Here is a 23,741-nt window from a genome sequence, read left to right as displayed (position 1 = left end):
TGGGCTATATCTACTCTTCATGCCATCTAGTTTTCTTCATGTAAATTAATTTCCTAAGAGTTTTGAGGAAGGGAAATGACATCTAGAAAGTGATACAGTGTATGTGGAAGTAAATCCATGATTCACACTGTGAATCCAAGCCAACCTAACTTTTCTCTACTACTCCTATAGCAGCTTTTCAAGGGATGGGGCATCTAACATATTCTGGCCTTAACTTTATATCTAGAAATACAATGCTCAGAGATGGTGTGCAATACCTGACAAAATCTCGAAAGCCTGGCCAGAGATGGTGGTGGGGAAGGGAGATCTACAGCATGATAACTGGTTGGCAGGCAGTGCCTCTCAGCTATAATTTATCATAAAATCACATAGCATTAATCATATCTATAGTCATGTTGATAATGCAGCATAATCAGCTATATCAAATTTTTTATAGTTGAAAAATTACTTAACCTAGTCCCCGCACAGCCCAGCACCAGCTCTATAATGCAGGATGCATCCTCAACAGATGGTTGTCTGGACTTTCACTGAATACCTCTTGTAAAGGACAACCGAACCCACTGCTTCCCAAATGTGCACTGTCAAACTGCTCTTGGCATTAGGAAACTTCTCATAATGTTTAGCCAAAATCTGGGCCCCTGGAATTTCCAGTTGCTGGTTCCATTCTTGTCCTCTGGAGCAAGGAACAGTATTAATTTATTGCACAGACATAGACTGTCCAAGTTGCTCACTTTGGTTGCAACAAAAAAATAAAAAATATTGTAAGCAGACCACCAGCAAACATACTTGGCATAAATCAGAATCCAAAGTGTTAGAAGTGAAAACTAATCCTAAAACTGGGTGAGAAAAAAAAGTGTTAAATAAAGGTCCTCACCTTGTGCTTGAAATACACCTTGTAAACAAGTAGGATATACCGGTAATTAATTTGCAGAATTTACACAAGTTGTAAACTTCAGCTTTCCTGGCACAGATTTTTATTATTATTATTCATGTTCTCATGACTTGAATAGAATCACTTCTGTATTCATAATTAACAACATAATGACTGAAGGACCAGAAAGTGTATTTTTGCCTTGCTCACTTGCAAAGGAACACCAGGAATATAACCAGAAGGACACAAAAGCATTTTAAAGCTTAATCTTTGTAACAGTGTTGTAGGATGTATTTCTGATCCTAAAAGAAACATACATTAGTTTCCTCATACAATAGGGCCTAATTATCTCAGTGACAATCCACGTAATCTTCTGTTTGTAAGCCACCAAGAATAAGACAATATAGAACCCTACATCTTTGTCCAAGACTTAAGGAATTGTCTTACTGCCTTTTAGCTACCTGGTAATGCCTTACATGCGAACAGATTTACAAAAGATAATGGGACATCAGTTCAGTGAAGAAAAGATCCAGTATCTAATCTATCAGGTGTTGAAAGGGCTGAAGGTAAGTGACCCTGGGGATACTTGACAGGAATTTGATTCTGCCAGATATGCTGAATTAACTGCTAAGATTCTTTTTAGTTTTTCTATGAAGGTAGAATATTTTAGCAGATTCTGAAAGAACGGCTTGCAAGTTTCCATCAATGCTGCTGCTACACTGCAGAATTAATGCAGTTTGACACCATTTTAACTGCCATGGCTCAGTGATATGGAATCCTGGGATTTGTGGTTTAGTGGGGTTCCAGAGCTCTCCAACAGAGAAGGCTAAATATCTCAAATGCCATAGCACTGAACCATGCCAGTTAAACTGGTATCAAACTGCATTAATTTTGCAGTGTAGATGCAGCCTTTATCAAACTTATGTATGTATGTTTGCCCATTAATATGTGCTCATAAATCACTAACCTTTTTAGATGATCTCCATATGTTCTCCAGTTACAGCTTCCAGATTCAAAGTCTACATGTTTGGTGGGTGGTCCAACAAATCTGAAGGATATCAAGTTGGAAAATATTCCTTTAGTGGTACCTTTAGCAACTGAAGTAAACCAAAATAGAGAAGAGAGCCTGCTTTCACTGTGATCTTGGTGGAGAGGCGGGATAGAAATAAAGATGATGATGATGATGATGATGATGATGATGATGATGATGATGATGATGATGATCTCTTCTGAATTCAAAATAACTTATCATTGCTATACTTACTGAAAAGACATTTTGAGCAATGGTAGCAGGTAACTCCAATATCAGAAGCCCTATACCCAAAATAAGGTTGTTCTGTAAAATGATTCCTTTAAAGTTTTGATTAAATCCCAGAGTGACATGAAAGCAGCCAGATGCTACTGGCTTTGGGGAAGTCTAGCATATAACTGTGTTGCTCATTCCACCTTTTCTTTTGGTATATGCAAAAGACTTCAGTTTGCTCAGAACTGCTGCCTTTAGGGAAGGTACTTCCCCTACAAGTTATAAAGGAATAGCAAGATACTACATAGAAACATATTCTATTACTCAGGAATTATCCAGGCAGATTATTAACTGTTGAAGGGGTGGGGGCAATATTTGTGCACTAAGGATCAAACTCAGACTTTTCTTTTCTTTCTTTTTAATTGCAGTATATTCATTCTGCTGGAATCATTCACAGGGTATGTGCCACTTTTTCTTCACTGTAAAGTTGTTTTCTACATGCACTCAGCCCACTCTTGTGGTGTAAGCAGTACGAGGCACTACAGATGTTGTTGGACTATAGCTCCAAGGGTTCCTCACCATTTGTTATTCTGGTTAGAGCTGCTTTGTGTTGTTGTCCAATAACATCTGGAGGACTGTACTTTGCCCACCCCTGCCCTAGCACATGCCTCTGAACATGGTATCTGTTCAAATGTTTTCTTATTCCATCTTGTTTGAAAATACTAACTCATCCAAGTTTCGGCAGACAGTTTTGGACCATAGCATCCATCATCCATGACCCTTAGCCACGCTGGCTGTTGATGATGGGGGTTATACTATAAAACATCCATTACCCGGACCCTTAGCCAAGTTGCCAGTCTCTAATCTGGTCTTTATTCCAACAAAGTGACACTTAATGATACAAGCCAGCTTGTTTCTCCCCACCAGAGAAAAATAGCCATTGCTGGTACTGTCCCTTTTTCTGCCTTAGAGTGTAGTTACTGGAAGGAAGTTGTTAACCCCTCAATAAGCATTCTACCTTCCCCAAATAAAATATTCCTTCATTCCCTAAATTTCTAGCATTGTAAAGAGTGAAACACTGAAAATCATCCACACCTAGAACCCTAATATTTGCTGTGTTCTCATTCTCTTAGTAATTTTGACTACTTCTTTTCTTTGGATGTCTAAACTGTATTTCTAAACTCTCAGCTGTAGTTTTAGGTTACTGCCATGCTATTAATTTTATTTTAGAGTACAGAATCTTTATTTAGGGGCCATGCACCCCTTAGCTACACCACTGTTTCTGCCTTTGCAGCATGTTAACACGAAAGGTATACTGTGTCCAATGGTCTGTTCACACAGTAGCCAGTTAGTTGTCCACAGGGATCGTTCCAGAAGGACATAAGTGTAATAGCACCCTCCATCTCATGCTCCCTCTAATACACAAAGGTATACTGCCTCTGATTCTGGAACTGAAATACAGCAATTGTGACAGTGTTGTGTTGTTTGTGACTGATGGCGACCCTATCATGGAGGTTTCTTGGCAAGATTTGTTCAGAGAAGGTTTGCTATTGCCTTCCTCTGAGGTTCAGAGGGGTTTCATGGCCAAGCTGGGAATCAAATCTTGGTCTCCAAAGTCATAGTCCAGCACCCAAACCACTATGCCATGCCAACTATGCCACCATGACCAGTGATCAATATCCTTATCCTGACTACACCATCAATATCCTTATCTTCCATAAATGCATTCAGTCTTCTAAAAGCAACCTGGTTGGCAATCATCAAAGTGTCATATGGCAATGAGTTCCAAACTGTGTGTTGTGTGAATGAGTACTTGATTTTATCTATCCCGAATCTCCTACCTTATAGCTTTTTTTTAAAATGTATTTTAAAAAAGAGGCCTTGCTGCACCATTCAGATAAAATGACTTTCCTCATCTACAGTATTTCCTAACTCTGGGGTTACCTGAAAATGGTCCCTTCATACTCTTGCATATCAAGACTGGTCCTGAGAAAAGTGCTCCTGCCCCTGTTCAGAGATATTTCATTTGAAGAACTCTTTTCTCATATGTTCCAGGGTGAAGGCCTGGATTCAGGGCTGTGAGGCCTTTCTGGCTTCTCTCTGAGAGAGTAAAAAAAAAAAATATCAATCTGAAATTGCCTGAGGAAAACATATCACATGTTACCTGGGAAGACATCACTGCACAGAGCCTCTTGCATACCCTGAGGCCAACTTTCAATACTGAAATAGTCTAAAGAGAACAATTTGCAACTGAGAGGGAAGAGGCAGAGGAGGAGGGGAGAGATGCACTCTTTCACTTTTAAGATGCTAAAATATCTGCCTAGCTTTTCACTGTTTAATAGAAATCTTCCAGACTCCATTGGTTACATTTGTGGGCCAAATTTGGGGGATTACTGTGCAATTCTGAGAGCTATGGTCCAAAATAAAAAGTAGCTTTGACTTTTGGTCCTTTAGAAATAATGGGAATAATATTTTCCCTACTAACTACCTTAGGATGGGAGACTGCCAAGGAATATCAGGTGCTGTAGATTATGTTGTTGTTGTTTGCTCTTTGTTTGCCTTCCCAAGCTATTTAGGGCTTTAAATGTTATTACTAGCATCTTCAATTGAGAATGGAAATGTATTAGCAGCCTGTGCGATTCGTTCAGAACAGATGTTATATGATATCTGAACAGAATCCCAGTGAGCAGTCTAGGTTTTTCTTTTGTACTAGCTGCAGTTTCCAAGTCATCTTCAAGAGCAGCTCCATGTAGAGTGCATTACCTTAAGTTGCCAGTGAATAGACTACTGTGGCAAAGTTATCCCTGTCAAGAAAAGGCTGTAGCTGGTGAACTAGTCAAAGTTGGCCTCAAGCACTTCAAGCCACCGAGTCTATCTGGGCTTCCAGTGACAAGGATGGATCTAGGAGTATAAGAGTACTCCTGTGCAACCGTTTCTTCCAAAGGAATGCAACCCCATCCAGGTCAGGCAACCTACCCAGTACCTGGACTTGAGAACCGTCTATCCAGAGTGTCCATCTTATTGGGATTCAGCTGCCCAGCCACCACATATTCAAATACCTTCCCCAAATATAGGATATTATTGATAAGATAATGGTTATCACATCCCTCTGGATCCAGGGAGGTCTTTTTCAAAGGAAGGTGCCTCTTCAAGGCATTAGGCACCTCCCTCTGATGTAGTGAGGCATTTACCATCCTTTGATTCCACATTTGCTAGCTTTTAAGAGCCAAGGGTCGAGACTACATGTGGTGAGATGGACTGATTCAGGCTTCTTGTTTACATCATCAACTGTACATCATCAACTGCAACAACTGAAACTGATCTCAAGAAAATTGACAAGATTTTGGACACCTCCCTAGGCTCTACAATAATGGTGGCATCAGTTTCCAAGTTCAGATGAACAACTTTCTGCTCAAAGTACCTGGCAAATTTTTCACAGCTGACAACCAAGGCTTCTAAACCTGTCCTCTCTGCGCCTGACCCAAAACAGCTCTTCAGTACTTGGAAAAGCTCTGCTGGGTAGTGTGCTGAAGATAGGATAGAAGAGGCATAATAAATTCTTTTTGCCCCTTTCACTGCCACATAATAGGCATAACTAAAGGTTTTTACTAATTTTGGGTCATATTCACACCATATCCTATGCCACTTGCAATGTAGTTTTCATCCAGCCTGTTTCATTGCCTGTAAGTCAAGATCTTCTGTAAGTCAAGGTACTTGCTCCATAGCACTGGACTTGATGCTTAGGAGTGCTTGCATCAATGGCCCTTTCCATTCTATAGTGAGACCAAATCCTCAGTGGAATCACCAGCTTTGTCAACTGGAAAATCCTTCAGAGCATTCATGAATCCTTCAAATACAATAAGTTGCTGGGGTAGACTATCTTAATAAGTCCCCCACCCCTGCAGGATCTGCTACTGCCAAACCAAACTTCATAAGAAAATGATCTGACCATGAAAACAAACTTGTTGTACACTCCCCTAAAAACAGATGATTCTTCATCCCTCCAATAGCAAAAGCCAAGTCTAAGCTATGTCCTGCTATATGTGTTGAACCATCATGTAATGAAATGTGGTAACATTGTCATGGTACCACTGTGAAGTCCTGAGCAGTTCCTGTCAGGACCACCTCAGCAGGGATGTTGATGTCCCCCAAAACCACAGTCCTGGGGTTCTCCCAACTCCTCTGAGACTACCCTTTCCAGCTCAGGCAGGAAGGCTGCTGGTCAGTGGGGTGGGCAGTACAGTGGTTGTGTTATTACAGACTGACGTGGCATTCAGCAGCAGTACCAGCAGAGCAGATGGCAAGCTGACAGGGTAACTTGGGTCTTGAGGGAAAAGACATGGACCAAAACACAGGCTAATTTCAAATACTTATCCCATCTTTCGCTTGCCTGGCTTTTTCAACCCCAGCACCATACATCCTCCTGCCCCAGATTACATCAATTGGGGCATCCCGTTCTTCCTCCTCTCCCCTGAGATTCACCCATGCACATGTATAGACAAAACAAACACAAAAACATAAAGCAAACTTAAGCAAATTGTTTTCAAATTATCTTTTGTTTTAGATTGTTTTTAATTTGCTATATTAAATTGTTTTTAATTTAATATATTTTAATCTATTTAAAAGAATTTAAAATAATTCTTTTAATGTGCTGAAGTTAGACACTGCCTTGAGATCTCTTGAGATAAAGTGGGATGGGTTTATTTATTTAAACAGACAAACAAACCGTTCCAAACTCGGGTTGTCCCATGTCATGTGTCCCATCCTACTAACAGACTTCTATTTCCACCAGTGCGTTTGAGGACCCTGTAGTTAGTCTTCAACCACAAATAGGATGACACCCTAAATTGTTAATATATCAAGTTTTAAATTGTCCAATAATTAGCAAAGTTTTAAATAATTTATTTTCAGCACAGATTTTTATCTTGTTTCCCTGTCATGGGGACCCCTTGAAGTAAGTTCCACTACTTTCAATGAGGCTTATTCTTAACAAAAGGATGCGGGATTGCTGGAGCCTAGGTTTTATAATATAAAATGTTAAAATGGGAGGAAATTACGATGGCAATGGTTATATTACAGACTTAGTTATTTCCCTTTTTTTCCCCCTCCCTCTGTCTCTCTCACATTGCAGGATCTGAAGCCTGGTAATTTAGCAGTAAATGAGGACTGCGAACTAAAGGTAAGACTTTTTAAAGAAACATGTAGTTGCATGTCGCATTGTTAGCCTGATAACGCCCTTTTGAATCAGCAGCACATAAACAATCTAAACTTATATGTGCTTACTTTCAGTACTGATTTGAATGGATTGCATCAACCATAGAGTGGACCCACTGAAAGAAATTAGGCTTAAATTTAGTCATGATTAACTTAAGTACCCTGGGAGCAAATATAGTGTAGTGGTTTCAGTATTAGACTATAACTCTGGAGACTAGGGTTTGAGTCCCAGCTTGGCTTTGGAAACCTACTGGGTGACCTTGGGCATGCCACACTCTCTCAGCCAGAGCAACCCCCCTCTGAACAAATCTTGCCAAGAAAACCCAGCGATAGGTTCACCTTTGGGTTCCCATATGTTGGAAGCAGAAGCACAAAGCAAAAATGTAACTCCCATTGATTTCAGTGGAAGTGTGGCTAAATCTGGCTCCACCTCAGAGAGATTTACTGCAAAGAGTGCATAAAGTTCTTACATTTTGTTTAGGTGCATAAAGTTTCTACATTTTTGTATGTATGTTGCCAAATTTAGTGCAGAGGTGAGTCAGAGTAGTAATACAGGGAAGCATCAATGTAAGATTTAGAGTCATACTATGAATACTAAATGATTCCCCGAATTCTGATTCCTTAGGAAGTAATCATAGAAGACCTCCTCTTCCCATACAAGTGCATCCATACTTTTCAAACATAGTCAGAGCCCTGGTATATGTCCATCTACCAAGACAAGACAAGTTAGTGGGTATTTGGTTCAGGGTCTTTTTGACAGTAGCACCCCAAATGCGCAACTCATTTCTGAATGAGGTGATTTTGGTTCCTTCATTGGAAACCATTTTACACAGGAAATACACTGTTTATTTCCACCAGGCTTTCAGTGTTCCTTAATGTTGTGTTATCTCACTTTCTAACACTAATTTCCATTGTTACCATTTTATTTTATTTTATTTACAAGAAATAACAAGATTAGAAAAAATATATGTGACTAGGGGCACTTTGTATAACTATCTATAATGAGATTTTAAGGGGGAGCTGTCTAGTGCAGGCTTTGTGTGAAGCAATGATTCTTCTGAATTGCCTCCCCAATCAGTCAATGATAAGTCATCCTAGTCCACCTTTTAAGCCGTAACCAATAATTTGTAACTGGCCAGGTGATAGGCCTGATTGTAACTTGTGACTTTAAAATAACTTGTAACTGGCTAGCATAGGACCCACGTGAAAGTGGGGGGGAAATGCAAATAAAAAACCCTCCTTTTTTGACCTGTTTAATCTCTAGGTCCTCCAGCACAGCTCTATGGCCAACATCCAGCAGTGGTTGACCATAGAATGGGGGACCGACAAATGCCTAGAGAAATGTTACCTTTAGGAATTTCTAGGTCCTTCAGTGTGACTCTGTGGTCCATCTCTGGTGAAGTCATGCTGGAGGACCTAGAGGTTCCTAGACAGAGCATATAATAAATCCTCAAAAGGCAAAGCCACAGATGTAGATGGCCAACTGTGTACTTGTGAAAAGAAAAGACTATCCCTTGAGCGCATCTGCAATTACTGGTATTTATTAAAGCTTAGTAAATGTTACTCTTTGAGACTTGTTATTGTTATGTGCCTTCAAGTAATTTCGGATTTATGGCAGTCTTAAGGCAACTATATCACACAGTTTTCTTGGCATGATTTGTTCAGAGGACATTTGTCTTTGCTTTCCTGTGAGGCTGAGAAAATGTGACTTGCCCAGGGTCAACCAATGGGTTTCCATAGCTGAGTGGGAATTTGGACCCTTGTCTCCAGAGTCATAGTCCAATGCTCAAACCACTACTCTATGCTGGTTCTCATTCTTTGGGGTTACTGCTTCCAGAATCTCTCAGCCAGCATGGACACTAGTCATGACTGTTAGATGAATTATGGGAGCTGTAACCCAAAATATTAAAAAGTAAGCTGTTATTTATCATCACTTTTTTTTAATGTGTGTTGTAGATCTTGGACTTTGGCTTGGCAAGGCATACAGACACTGAGATGACTGGCTATGTGGTGACTCGTTGGTACAGAGCACCGGAAGTAATTCTTAATTGGATGCATTACAATCAGACTGGTATGTTAACTAATTTCATCATGTGGCTTTTCCTCATTCAGAGAGGAATTATTGACCCCATTCAGTGCTGCTATATATATTAATTTGCCTATTATTATTATTATTATTATTATTATTATGTAATATTGTCCTTGGCTGAGTAAGGACAGCAGTTCTCTTACACTGCCTCTGACTTATTCAGACAACCAATAAAGATGGGGAAGAATCTGCTAGCACTTCCCTATACATGTTTACTCAGAAATAAATCCCATTCTTTCTTCTTTTCTTGCAATGATGCTTAGCCCCAGGCAAATGAGCATAGGATTGCCAGCTGAATCTGTGACCTCTCCCTTCCTTTGTCTTGTCCATGGGCAGCTACTCTGGACTTGTTGTACATCTCCTGCTCTGGGAAATGCTAAATCCCAGTACTTGTGTTTCATGTCACTGGTCTGCCATCTGTCTCCTGATGCTGACATACAGACACACATACACAGTTTTCCCAGTGGATGTATGGTTTTAATCTGTATTTTGAAATGTTTTTATTGAAGTTTTATTTATGTATTGCAATTTTTATCCTGTATTTTGTATTTGATATTGCAATTTTTACCTGTATATGATAAACACGGAATAGTGGTTTATAAGTAAAACTTATTATTATTATTATTATTATTATTATTCACAAGTGTGAATAGTTCCCTACCCTGACTCAGCTGTGTTCTATGTTAGTTAGATCTCTAGAGTTGAGATCCCAAGTTAGATCTCTGAGGGTGGGTATACTGGGGGATCTCTAGATACTTAAGTGTATTAGTGCACATGTAAGACAGTGCTGCTGCATTTAGGGACTCTTCTACTTATTCTAGTGCCTTGGACTGCTGCTCTGCTGGCACCTCAGTGTGACACATGCCTCTGCTGTTGCTACTTCTATTAAAAGACAATTGTGTTGCATAAAGAAACATTACTAACTCTTTGACATACCATACTATTTCCTTCAAGGGGGAGAAAATCAAAATATTCAGTAAGTTCATTAAGACTAGGCATAGGTGAAACCTAAGTCAACTACCATATAGAAAACTTCCATGCAAGCCTGGAACACATATAGTCCTGCAGATGGACCACCACATCTTCCTTCATCCCTTACTATGCTGACTAGGGTTGATAGAGGCGCAGTCTAGAAATACTTGAAGAGCCACCCATTCTCCATACTTGCCTTAGTGCCAGAGTCTATTTGGTTGTCTTCCAAAACAATATTTAAAAAGTTATGCTAATGGGAACAAAGAAGTTCTTAACATGCAAACTTGTTATCGTTCAGCAAAATAAGCAAAGTGTTTTCTGTCTGTTTCCAAACTTGAACGTTATGCTCCTTTTCTTGTTTTTCGTATATTTCCTCCCAAACAGTGGACATCTGGTCTGTTGGCTGTATCATGGCAGAAATGCTGACAGGGAAAACACTGTTTAAGGGTAAAGACTGTATCCTTCTGAAAGCCACATGAACTTGCTAAGAGAATGTTTGAGACTTGGGAGATTTTCACATGGGGAAAAGTGACAGGAGCATAGCAGGATGCTCCCATCACCATCGTGCAATTGCATGAAGATTTTCAGATGACATTGTGATAATTGCATCATTAACCCACGAATAAAGAGGAATTCTAGTGCATTTTCATTCATGGGACATGGAAATGTGGTTCAAAATGATTCAGGGAAACTAGCTTGCCATTTTACAGTGAGGCAACCCACAGAATGAGGGAACATGTGGCTGCTTAAGCCAAATTTGCTGCAATTTGTTTCAGTGTCCTTAGTAATAGTGTAGACAAGCTCAAGATTCCTGAAGTCTGGAACATCTGGGGTCCACATGGATTTTGCAGTACATCTAGCTTTGTCCACAGTGAGAATGCCCCCCCCCCCCCGGCCCTGGAAGGCATTTTTAAGGTGTATGTGAAATCTTTGAGGTTTTTCTGTGGTAGCAGATGGAGTGAGGGTGATGGGCAAATCCAGTACTGTATGTCTAAGTGGAATCTGCAATCTACTGGTAAAACTTCTTTCCACTATCAGAGGGATACCTTCTTATCATTTCTAACTCCTGCCAGCCAGCAGATCTGAAACCTGGGATTGTTGTGTTAGACCTTTCCCATTTAAATGGATAATTTTAAGCTCTCTGAATTATTCCTAAAGAAATTGTTGTGGATCACACCTTTTTAGAAATCAGTAAACAGGAAAGGTTCATTATCTATATACCCCCAAAAGCTAAAAACTGATATGGACACTGATCAGCCAGTATATTCCTCTGGTCTCCTTGAACAAAAGGTAGGATTTAAATAATAATATAGAGAATTGAGTTGTGCAAATGTTTGTCACCTAACCTGTTTAATCCACTGGTTCCAAACTTTGGCCTCTTGTTGATAACCCTTAATTCAGCCTACCAGACCTTGATCAGCTGACTCAGATTTTGAAAGTAACAGGAAGCCCTGGAGAGGAATTTATCCAGAAACTAGAAGACAAAGCGGTAAGAGAAATGCAAATACCTTGCACAGAAAACTGACATATATATTTTAAAACTTACAGTTGTTCACCCATATTATATATTTCTCCTCTGTTTTTAAGGACATTACATTTTATTACTTTTATATCCCACATTTCTATGATGGGTTCCAGGAGGTATGTATGGTTCTCAGTCCATTTTTGTCTTAATAATAATAATAAAATAAAATTTTTATTTATATACCGCTTTTCTAAAAATCAAAGCGGTTAACATGTGCATATACAATATAAAACCATCAAAATACAAAACATCATACAAAACATCAAAACATCAACTACAACAATAACAATAAAACCACATCTCATGCCAGCTCAACAGTGCTGACAAGGGGGGGGGAGTATATCGAGAGTCAGGAGTCAGGGGTATGCCTGCTCGAAAAGGTGTGTTTTTAACCACTTCTTAAATTGGTTCAGTGAGGTGGCCGATCGGAGCTCATCGGGAAGCGAGTTCCAGAGGTTGGGGGCCGAGGTAGAGAAGGCCCTCCTGGTGGTAGTAACTAATCTGGCCTCCGGAACTCTTAACAATTGCTTCCCAGTTGATCTGAGTGTGCAGAGCGGATTGTACGGAGAGAGGCGGTCCTCCAAGTACCCTGGGCCCAAGCCATTTAGGGCTTTATAGGTAATAACCAACACCTTGTATTGCGCCCGGAAGCGAATAGGCAGCCAGTGAAGGTCTTTAAGGACCGATGTTATGTGGCTGGTCCTAGGTGTATTGGTGACCAGTCTTGCCGCCATATTCTGCACCAATTGCAGCTTCCGGGTATGGTACAAGGGTTGACCCATGTAGAGCGCATTGCAGAAATCCAATCGAGAGGTTACCAGAGCATGTACTACCGTTTCAAGGTCCCCCCGGCCCAGGTAGGGACGCAGCTGGCGTATCAGCCTAAGCTGATAACAGGTGCTCCTGACCGTCGCATCCACCTGAGATGTAAGGTGGAGCGACGAATCAAGGAGCACTCCCAGACTGCGTACTGAGTTCTTCACGGGAAGCGTGATCCCGTTTAGAACAGGTGGAACCACCGCCATCCCTGGGCCAGGGGAACCTATCACGAGTACTTCCGTTTTCTCTGGATTCAGGCTGAGTCTGTTTTCCCTCATCCAGCCCATTACCGACTCCAGACAGGCAACGAGAGGAGAGATGCCATCCTTGGTCACTGAATCAGTCGGAGACATAGAGAAGACTATTTGGGTGTCATCAGCATACTGATAACCCCACGCCCCATGCCTCCGGATGATCTCTCCCAGCGGTTTCATGTAAATGTTAAAAAGCATGGGGGACAGAATGGCTCCTTGAGGGACCCCAGATGTAAGGGCCCTCTTGTCAGAGCACACGTCCCCCAGCTGCACCATCTGGAACCTCCCAGAGAGATAGGATCGGAACCACTGGAGCGCAGTGCCCCCGATTCCCAGCTCCACTAGGCGTTCCAGAAGGATACCATGGTCAATGGTATCGAAAGCCGCTGAGATGTCCAAGAGCACTAACAGGGACACGCTATCCCTGTCTATGCCCAGACGGAGATCATCGACCAGGGAGACCATAGCAGTCTCAACCCCATAACCTGCCCGAAAGCCGGTTTGAAATGGGTCTAGATAATCCGTTTCATCCAAGATCGATTTAAGCTGGATTGCAACTGCCCTCTCAATCACCTTCCCCAAAAATGGCAATAGCGATACTGGCTGATAATTGTTATGCATCAGGGGGTCAAGGGAGGGCTTTTTTAGCAAGGGTTTTACAATGGCCAATTTCAAGCTAGATGGAAATTCCCCATCCCTCAATGATGTATTAATTATACGGTATAACATGGAAGTTACTACCGTTCCCCCCTGAGCCGCTAGCCATGAAGGACAGGGATCGAGGGAGCAAGTTGTCTTCCTAACACTTCTAAGGATCTTGTCCACATCTTCTTCACAATAACTTTGTCACAAAGTTAAGACTGGCATAAAGTGGCTAGCCCCACATCAACCAGTGAGTTTCACAAACCTGAATGGGGATTTGAACTGGAGTCTCCCAAATTCTAATATAGTAAGTGAGGAAACTCCAGGCTACTATATATAAGAAATATATTGTAGTGATACACAGCCTCTCTTTAAAAATCCACGTGATTTATCAGTCACTTATTATATACATGGTTTTACTTTTCCAACAACCCAATATTATTAAAATTGCCTAGTAGGTTTAGCGAGGGCTGTGATTGGATCAATAGTGTCACAATTATGATTAAGTAGCAATTGTGAATATGGAACAGTTACCTCGATTTACTCATTCACAATGGTTCCCTATCAAGATCACTGCTTAGTCACAATTTTGATACTGTTGCTATGATTGTAACTCTCCCATATGTACTTTACTGGGGATCAGCTGCATGGTGAGAAGGAAATCATTTCTGCTGGCGATTGGAGTGCAGGGCCAAGAGAGGCTACATAGCTAAGTAAACTGAAATATACTAAATTGCTGATATAGGATTCCAGCCATCATGTTGCTTTATAAATAATCATATTGCCCTGATAAAAATCACTAGAAATTCTGCTGTAAACTTCAGTGGGATATTAGGCTGCACTAGGAGAAGTAATAGGGAATTCCCATGATCCATGATTTGCAAGCTCCTTTTCATCCTCTAGAACAGAAGTCGTATGGTGACCAGTTGTAAAAGGAAACAAAGGTACGTTACAGACGCGCCAAAGAGGCATACTAGGGTTAGAAAGGGGCATGTTAGGGTTGAGAAGGGGGGTCCCTTCCAGACACCCCTCAATCCTAATACAGACTGAGTCCGTACAAAATGGCGGTGCCTGTCCACAAGGGGGCCGCCATTTTGATATTGTGGACGCGTAGCATCCAGACGTCACGTGGCAGAAGTGACACCGCGAGTGTGCAAATAGCGCCTCATGGTGCCACTTCCGGGGCCCAGAAAGAAGATTTGGCCGCTGCGGTTCCCGGATGTAGCAACCGGCGGTGGTGGCAGAGTGCCTTTCTTAGGCGCTCTGTAACGCGCCATAGCTTCTGCACCTTTAATAACTGTTCAGAAGAGAGCATTTCAGCAGGTGAAGCTTGTATGAGAAGAAGGAAGGTGGGAAGGCTGGATATTACAAGGTTGCTGCCCAACCTGGCAAGATACAGTGTCCCTCCGATAAAAAGACAGGAGATTGTACTGTTAAAACAGAAAAAGAGCTGGTAGTGGTCTCATGGAAAAGCAGCTGATGTGGTTGGAACATGCTTCAGCTGATTAAACAAAAGGGGTTTATCAGAAGATCTCTACAGACAAATGAAGTATTTTTATATCTGGTGACATGCAGATATTCACTTGAAACACAACTGGCATTAGGAACGCCTTAGGTCAGAGATTTGTTATGTGACTTTGCTTACATCCCACTTCTGTACTCAAAGTCCACAGTGCAGATTTACTCAAAAGTAAGCTCCACTGTGTCCCTAATAAGTGTGTTTAGGACTGCAGCCAAACATACTTCCTTGAGAAAGGGAGGGACAGCCAGATATGTATGCAGCAGGCAAATGATCAAGTAAGGTGAGAAACTTTTTTTCTGCTGAGGACTGGATTCCTGTGGGGTAATCTCTTGTTCCCTGGGGGGGGGAGGAATCTGTTAGAAATTAGGGGGCACATGCCAGTGGTAGACAGGGCCTCCTCTTATCTTGCTTATCTTTTGAAATTGCTTTAACTGCAATGGCAACATCCTGTGGAATCATGAGGTTTCCAATTTAGGAAAGGATATTTAGAATTTTGAGTAAGAGGTGTCCCATGCCTTCCCAGACTATGAGCCCCAGGATTCAGTGGCATGCGGCCACAGTGTTTAAATTAGAATTATAGTGCTATAAGAATGCACTGTGAAAGCAAATGCTTCTTACCAGTTGGCTGAACCATTCTCCCCATGCTGCCCTTCTCTCCTTTCGGTCTCATTAGCCACCACATTCATGAAATTAGGTTGCCCAGCCCTGATATAAAGGGACCTGAGAAATAATAATAATAAAATAGAGATAACATAATAAGAGCATGTGAGGTCATTATTGAATCCTAGTTTTAGGCATACCCTGAAAGAAGGTAACATATATACAACGGAGTAAATTTTTGGTTTCATGTCTGAAGCTTTGGCTTCTCAACATGATATAAATTGTTTAATATTGCCCCTTATATGAATATGTAAGAGGTGATACATGTGTGAGCATGTGTATGTTCTTGTCTCTTTTAGGCCAAAAGCTACATACAGACGCTGCCCAAGATTCCCAAAATGGATTTATCTCGACTTTTCCCCAAAGCCAGTCCTCTAGGTAAGTTGTCATGAAGTTGTCCTCCAGCTAATTGTTCATTCTCCCCAAAACACATCACATGCATCCTATGATGCCATACCATTGTAGCATGTTAAAAAATAAGGAGCACCTCTTGCCTTACATTGGAACCAGCTAGTGTCTTCTTATGTTCATAAACATACGCTGGAAAGCTGTTCCATATTGCAAATATCCAGGCCATGTAAATAAAAAAGGGATACTATAGATATGACTTCTGTCCCAGACTGTCCCCACTGCATTAGTCTTCAAAATGGCACTGTAGTGTAGAAACTGTACTATGTACATTGTTTCTTTAGTGTTGAAAAACAGCAGCTGTTTACAATATTGTTATAATGTAAAATAAAGACCAAAGTTCTTGCTGGATGTTGTTCTTCCCTTGGGGGTAGAGCCAAAGGCAAGTGAGCTGTGTTGACAGAAAAAGTGACAACTTAGAAGAACAATTTAAAACAATGGGAGAATGTATCTGATTTATTTTATGGATTTATGTCAGATAATCTGATTTTTTTCCCATACAAAATTGGTCACTGAAACTGCTGAACACTGGGATACCTTCATATCAGTTGTCACTTGTTCCTAATCTGTCCTAATGGTCATAGATGAGAATAAGCTTAGCATTTGCAGCATCTGAAGAAGGCAGTGGATTAACTGAGAAGGGAACTATCTTGTAAGGCTGGTTAACTTTTGAGTTTTTTGTCTTTCTGTTCTCCAAGTCTAGTATAGTTTAGCTGTCTTTAACTTACTTCTTTTGCATTCATTCAAAATTTAGAACATGAAATAACTGCTTGCTGTTATATATTCAATATTTACCTTCATTCTTTTCAGTACATAAACTAGTGATCATAGAAATTCACTAGAACCTATATTCATGTTCTATAAAATCTATAGGATTGTATAATTCTGATGCTTCCCAGGTATGTATACAATCACATGTATATGAAACAGTCGATCACACCTGAGCAAAACATTCTGTGATTAAGTTTGCTTCCTGCCTGACTTGCTGTTTTACTCATTGTATTTCTTCACTTGAGTACTTGCCCACAGTTGTTTATAACTTTCAGATGGAAAATCATACTCTGTGTGAACTATCCCAAGAATATTCACTCCATAAGTTATATTACTCCATACTTTTGAATCAAATTGCTGAATTTGATCAATCTTAACATAACTCCTTGAAGTATTACTGGACTCTGGGAGACATTTCTGATAAGCATGTGTTGGAGTATACTAAAAATACATTTAAACAAAAAATTATCGATTAGATTTCCAGTTCCACATGCAACACAGCTGAACTAAAATACTGAGAACTGAACTGATACAGTTGTATCAAAATATAATTTGTCAATACCTAATTTAACTAGAGAGAAAACTGCAAGGATTAGCTTTCTGGGGATCGTGTGTTATTTTGAGCCGAAATTATTTGGTAATAACCTGAATTAGAGAATGTGTTGAAGAGATTTTATGTAGTTTCTTCTCTTATAGTTATGAATGTTTGGAACTGTCCTGTACCTGAGTGTGTTTCCTCTTAGGGAAATTGCTCTGAGGGTTCCCTGCAGTGTTCCAATAAGCCTCAAAGATATTCCCCAGAATGTTTTACCAAAATTCCCGGAATTCCCCAATATTTATTATTATTATTCAGTCAAAATTCCTGGAAAGACAGTAATTAAATTCCCCAGATTCCAGGGAATTCCCCAGAAACTGGCAACACTGTTTCCCTGCCCTTCACATTAGTGGAATTCATATACAGTTGTCTCTCCCTTTTCACAGACTTGGAGTCTGCGGTCTCGCTTTTTGTGAGAGAAACAAAATGGCAGTGCTTGCCCACACGCGGCCCTGCATGCGCACCTCGGGTGTGCACACCATTATTTTCAATGGGACTCAAATATTTGTGAGTTGCCATTTTCATGGGGGGGGAGGGTGTGTTCCGGAATGGATCCCCTATGAATTGGGAGGGGCTACTGTATAATGAAGAAACGTATTCTGGGTCTGTTTAATGATATGGTTCAGTTGCATCACAGATGCAAGTAGTTAGTTTGGTCTTCCAGCCACGTTACATTTTCTAAAGGATAATACTATACCCCAAACTTCAATATTATCCTTATACAGTAGCTGGTTACACTGGCAGTTGCATCTTACTTCGATACCAATAGTGGGACAATATCTTCTTTCACAGCTAAGGCACAGCAGGCTAGTTTAAGAGTCCCAGGGCAATTCTGTGGCCTATAACATTCGATCTTAAACTTTGGTCCTCTATATGGCCATGGTGGCTGGGATTTCTGAGAGCTGAAGTTTGAAATAAGTGGAGCAGGAGTATTTGAGAATCACTGGTATATGCAATTCTGTCTTCTAACCGAAGGAATTAACTGGGGAGTTGAGGAGGAATGTCTAAGAGACTCTCACTGAGACAGTGCATCTTACAATCATAGAATCATAGAATAATAGAGTTGGAAGAGACCACAAGGGCCATCCAGTCCAACCACTACCATGCAGGAACTCTCATCATTCTGCCAAACAATAGAGCTGGTCCCCTTTTCATCTTTCTCCCATACCCACCAACATTTGATTGATGAAAACTGGGACATGTGAAGCCAAGCAACAATAGTGTACTCAAGATAGCAAAAGTTATTAATGCAGGAGAATACACAAGCTAGGTGAGGTTGCAACAGTTTGCTTTTGCCTGAGACTACACAGAAGGGCCAGCGTGATGTAATGGTTTGAGCATTGGGCTATGACTCTGGAAAACAAGTTTCAAATCTGGGCTCAGCCATATAAACCCACTGGGTGACCTTGGGCAAGTCACACTCGCTCAGCCTCAGAAGATGGCAGTGGCAAACCCCCTCCGAAGAAATGTACCAAGAAACCACATGATAGGTTTGCCTTGAGTCGCCGTAAGTCAGAAATGACTTGAAGGTACTCAACAACCAACAACAAGCACAGAAGGGCAAGATTTCATCCCCTCTTTTTTTCCACTGCTGAGTTGAGGGCAAACTGGTTTTGCACTTTCAGTTCAGTTTGCAACAAGTGATGTAAGGTATAGCTTGTGAAAAGACTTGTAAAAAGCAGCTGAAAAGTGGGGGGAAAGCGAATCAATCAGGACTGCCTTTGCCAAACTAGGACAGTTGGAGGGTATGTTTCCATATGTATGATCATTGTTCCATAAGTATTAAGCAATATTCACCTCCCTTTTTGCAGCTGTGGACTTGCTTGACAAAATGTTGCAGCTGGATGTGGAAAAGCGTCTTACAGCCACACAAGCTCTTGCTCATCCATATTTTGAACCATTTAGAGATGTTGAGGAGGAGACAGAGGCACAGCATTCCTATGATGACTCCATAGGGGCGGAAAAACTTTCAATCAATGAATGGAGAAGTAAGTTTCACTTGACAACTTTGCATAAAAACTTGGAGCCTTACTACACATGACTTTTAAGCCACTATTACAATCACAAAATTGCGCATTTGGCAATACTTACTGCACAATGTCACTTCCAACCCATAACTGATGTGTCTCTGAAGCATGGTTAGGGCATCCCTTTACATTGATGGGGAAACTATCAATAAGCACCCAATCATGCTGTGGTCTCATTAGTCTTTGGGTGCGAAATGTCGCTGCTGCAGTAGTTCCAATATTAGCAGTCACATGAAGTCAGCTTTTCCTCTTCTCCCCCGCCCTCCCTCCCATTGTTATTCCCAAGCAGCCTGATTTTCTTTATTTTTAACTTAAATCGTTATGGCATAACTCCAGAACTGCATCAACAAGTAAAATGAAAATTAAAAAAAACTTGAAAGACATGCTGGATAAGGCATAGGGCAGAGAGGCAGGGCTAAGGGGGAGTGCAGAAGAGAGTGTGGGATGACAGAAATAGCCCCAGTCATGTGACTGCAGAGATGTATGATAATGGCTGCTCTCAAACCGGTATGTGTTCGTTTTCATTAATTAACATGATAGTGGTTAGAATGGGTTTCTTGAGGTAATGTCCTTGCTTTCAGACTGTTGCTTACCTGAAAACCTTAGATAAAGTGCACAGCCAAAACTGCAGGTTAAAGTAAGCCCCTTGCTATATAGTCTATGAAGACACCTGATGGACTTCTCAATTTCTAAAATCATAACCATTAAAAAAGCTTTTAATTCTTTAGGCAAGTAGAACCACAAGATTTTTTCTATGTAGCCTCATATCAGGATAGGGTTGCCATAACTGTCAACCTCCAAACTAGGACAAATGTAGGACAAAATTTAGCCCCAAATGTAGGACATATTTTTTAAATGGAGGACATGCAAACAACTAAAAAAATTAATAATTTTAAAAAGCATTAATATAAACTCATGTTTTTAGGCATGCTCAAAATGGAGGACATTTTGGCATTATTCCTAGGCAGATGGCAGAAATGTACTTCCCTTTCTGGCCAAACACCCCCCCCCCCCCCATTTCAAAACACACATGACAGCACATTTGGGCATTTAACATGGCTTTATTTAACATGGCCTCTTGCATATTTTAGAGGCTTATTGCATAACTAAACCTTTTGGGTTTAACACTTAACATAGTTTAACATGGCTATGCATATGTAACATGTCTGTGTGGTTTAACAAGAAGTGGATTTGCCTCGGTTTCAGGTTTCTTACACCAACTCTACTTCTCAGAAGTGTGTACTTGGTCAAGGTACTTCGATTTTTATTCACTGCCCAGGAGTTTGTAAAAATCAGAGCATCTTACATTGGCCATGCCTCAGAGGCTGGCTGATATCAATATCATCATCATCACCATCATCACTGTCAAAACAAGGCAGACTTGTTAGCATTAAAAGCACAAAAATACACAAAAAACACACTTTGGAAGGTTACACTCTCTCGCCTTCAGAAAGAGTGGGCCCATGTCTCAGAGGCTTGCTGATACCAATATCATCATTTCATGCTAATGTTTCAATTGTCTTACTCTTTGATGTACACCGCTGTGATCGCTGGAATAGCGGTATAGAAATAAAATTTTATTATTATTATTATATTATCACCATCATCATTGTCACAACTAGGCAGACTTGTTAGCATTAAAAGCACAAAAAATACACAAAAAGCACACTTTGGAAAAAAACACTTAGGAAATGGCCACCCACTTCCACCTCCTCCTCCTCCTCAGTGCCATGTGGTGTCAGAAAAGGGCTCTTTCCCTTCCCACTGGCCCATAGGCCTACCCTCGGTCCTCCTCCTCCTCTGCCTCCGCCCCTCCTCCATCTCAGAAGCTTCTCCTCCTCCACCTCCTCAGAAGCTTTGCCTCCTCCTTGAGGATGGCCAGTGGCAGACTGGGGCTGGAAACAGCCCCGCCCCTGCTGTTCTGCCATTGGCCAACCAGCCTCAAGGGGACAAGCTCCTTTTTAAGCCCAGTGCACAAGCAGGGCAAGTGCGAGTTGCCGCCAGCCACGGCCCGGGCAACTGCTGCAGGCGGCGTGGCCCGGTGAAGGCGGAGGAGGAGGAGGAGGAGGAGGAGGAGGAGGATGGCCGGCTGCCTGTGTTAGTGGCTGTGGTGATGGCTGCATCCAGGAATTGATGGCAACTGGGACGGGACCGTCCCAGTACCGCCAAAAACGGGACAGTCCCGGCTGCTGGTGGGATATGGCATCCCTATATCAGGACAGGAGAAACAGCAAACTGCATCTTCACATTTCCAAGAGATAGCATTCAGCTTATTCATCCTCCCCTCATTCTAGATCTTGGTATCATGTGAGGAAGTAGCTTAGCTTGTGAGGGAAATGATCCTTGGGCTGTCCAAAGGATGCAGTGAAATTCTAGATTCTAAATTACTGTCGGTTGACTGGCAGTTTTCTAGGATCAAAGCAGTGTGTGTCTCTGCCTGTGTTGGGTTGCATGTGGGATGCTCTGTATGTGATATGTAGGCCAGTGAAAGATGGTGCAATTTAATCATTCTGGCAATTAAAGTGAAGTTTTGAAAAGGCAGGTGTCTATTCTTAGCTGTTGTCTGCACACCTTACAAATGAATGCAAGAAAGCAGCCATTGCAAATTACTCAGCTTTCATTAGTTCCATGTCTGGCTGTGTGGGCCAGTAGGTGAACCACTCCCAGATGTCTAGACTGCAGGCTGTGCTAAAACAAGACTCCTTGGTCCTGAAATAAGAACTGCCTGGATAAAGTGAGACCAAAATTGTTGTTGCGGAATGGCAGCCAAAGTTCTCTTTCCCAATGCCTTGCACTACTTTGGCCCTCTCATACTTCAGAATCCCTTTCCTCTTTGTGTATAGCCTTATCAAGCTTTCCTTTTTCATCCCATATGCCAGTGGGCAGAATTGTTTGGCCCGCCAGGTGTGGCTGGGCTGCAGCTCCCAGAATGACTAACCATTGGCTGTGCTGGCTACAGCTACTGAGACTTGCAGTGCAGCAACTTCTGAAGGATTGCATGATTGCTGTCTCTTTTCCACCAGATGAAATTTATTTCCTTTCAAACTGTTAATAAACTTGTCCTAGACATGTTAGATTGTGGTTGCAATGGATTTGCTATGCAAAATATGCCTAACTTCCTTTAGACTATATGTACATGTCTTTTATTATATTTGTAGCTCTTCTCTTAACTGTTCTTTGTGACTTTCTCAAATATTTTCAAATTCATAAAAATATTGCCCCTGACCTTCAGGAAGAAGAATGATTGCACAGATGCATCATGCTCAAGATTTCTGATAGTGTTACATATCAGTATCATTTATTCATCTGAGTTTTTGTTGTATCACTTTTTCTTAAGCATCATTTTCATGTTTATATGTGTAATGTACTATTTAAAAAAAGTCGAAGCATTCACTGCTTATAGAACAAAAATGCACTCATACCTTTTCATTCTCTTTCAAGGACATATTTACAATGAAATACTATCATTCAGCCCAATCGCAAGGAAAGACTCCAAGAGGAGGAGTGGTATGACACTGTAAACTGATGCTGGACCAACTTTTCCATGATGTAACAAACACCAGTGTTTTGACTTCAACAAGGCTTAAATAGTAATAGTATGAAAAAGGTCTGTATACTGTATGTAGAATAAAAGGACACTGAGTATATAGGATGTTTAGCCTTAGTATGAAGGCTGGAGCTGCAAAAGTAACATCTTTCAGTGCCAAAAATGGATATGCTTCTTATTAAAGCTCTTTATGATAGACTAGCCTCCATGGTTTTTTTTTTGGGGGGGGGGGGTTACCTTTTCTTATGTATTGGTTTAAAAATCTACAATGCTTTTAAGTTATAGCTTCTGGAGTGTTTCTCTGCCTCCTCCAGATCAGCAGCTTTGTATCCTAATATGAACAAAACAGATTCCAGCCAATGTAAAATAAAGCAAACATTTATATACAAAAGCAACAGTTTTGTGTACCTAGTAAAGCAGGGCATATCCTTCAACATTTCAGAGATGAAAATTTGGACACATGACCAACATCAGAATGTGGTCCAAAGGATGTGGCCAGACAAGACAAGGAAAGCTATAAATGAGGAAAATCACACAAAACTGCCAGGAATTCCAGAATTTACTGAGTTTAGAAAAGCCTGG

At 41.0% G+C, this 23,741-nt stretch overlaps 1 protein-coding gene across 1 annotated transcript in view; it reads left to right on the top strand.

Moving 5' to 3' along the window:
* Positions 1-23,321, top strand: part of MAPK13 (mitogen-activated protein kinase 13) — a 46,814-nt gene extending 23,493 nt beyond the window's left edge. The window contains exons 4-12 of the mRNA XM_089518612.1: positions 1,329-1,437; positions 2,543-2,572; positions 7,246-7,293; positions 9,285-9,399; positions 10,774-10,845; positions 11,799-11,878; positions 16,111-16,189; positions 19,397-19,573; positions 23,054-23,321. Coding sequence (XP_089374738.1) covers positions 1,329-1,437; positions 2,543-2,572; positions 7,246-7,293; positions 9,285-9,399; positions 10,774-10,845; positions 11,799-11,878; positions 16,111-16,189; positions 19,397-19,573; positions 23,054-23,133 — 790 coding nt within the window. The 3' untranslated portion in view covers positions 23,134-23,321. The remainder of the gene's footprint in view (positions 1-1,328; positions 1,438-2,542; positions 2,573-7,245; positions 7,294-9,284; positions 9,400-10,773; positions 10,846-11,798; positions 11,879-16,110; positions 16,190-19,396; positions 19,574-23,053) is intronic.
* The last annotated feature ends 420 nt before the right edge of the window (positions 23,322-23,741 follow it).

The sequence above is a fragment of the Sceloporus occidentalis genome, unplaced genomic scaffold (genome assembly GCF_023333645.1).
Source record: "Sceloporus occidentalis isolate IW3139 unplaced genomic scaffold, rSceOcc1.0.p SCAF_3, whole genome shotgun sequence".
In the NCBI taxonomy this organism is placed as follows: domain Eukaryota; kingdom Metazoa; phylum Chordata; class Lepidosauria; order Squamata; family Phrynosomatidae; genus Sceloporus; species Sceloporus occidentalis.
This window is presented reverse-complemented; position numbering and strand designations above follow the sequence as displayed.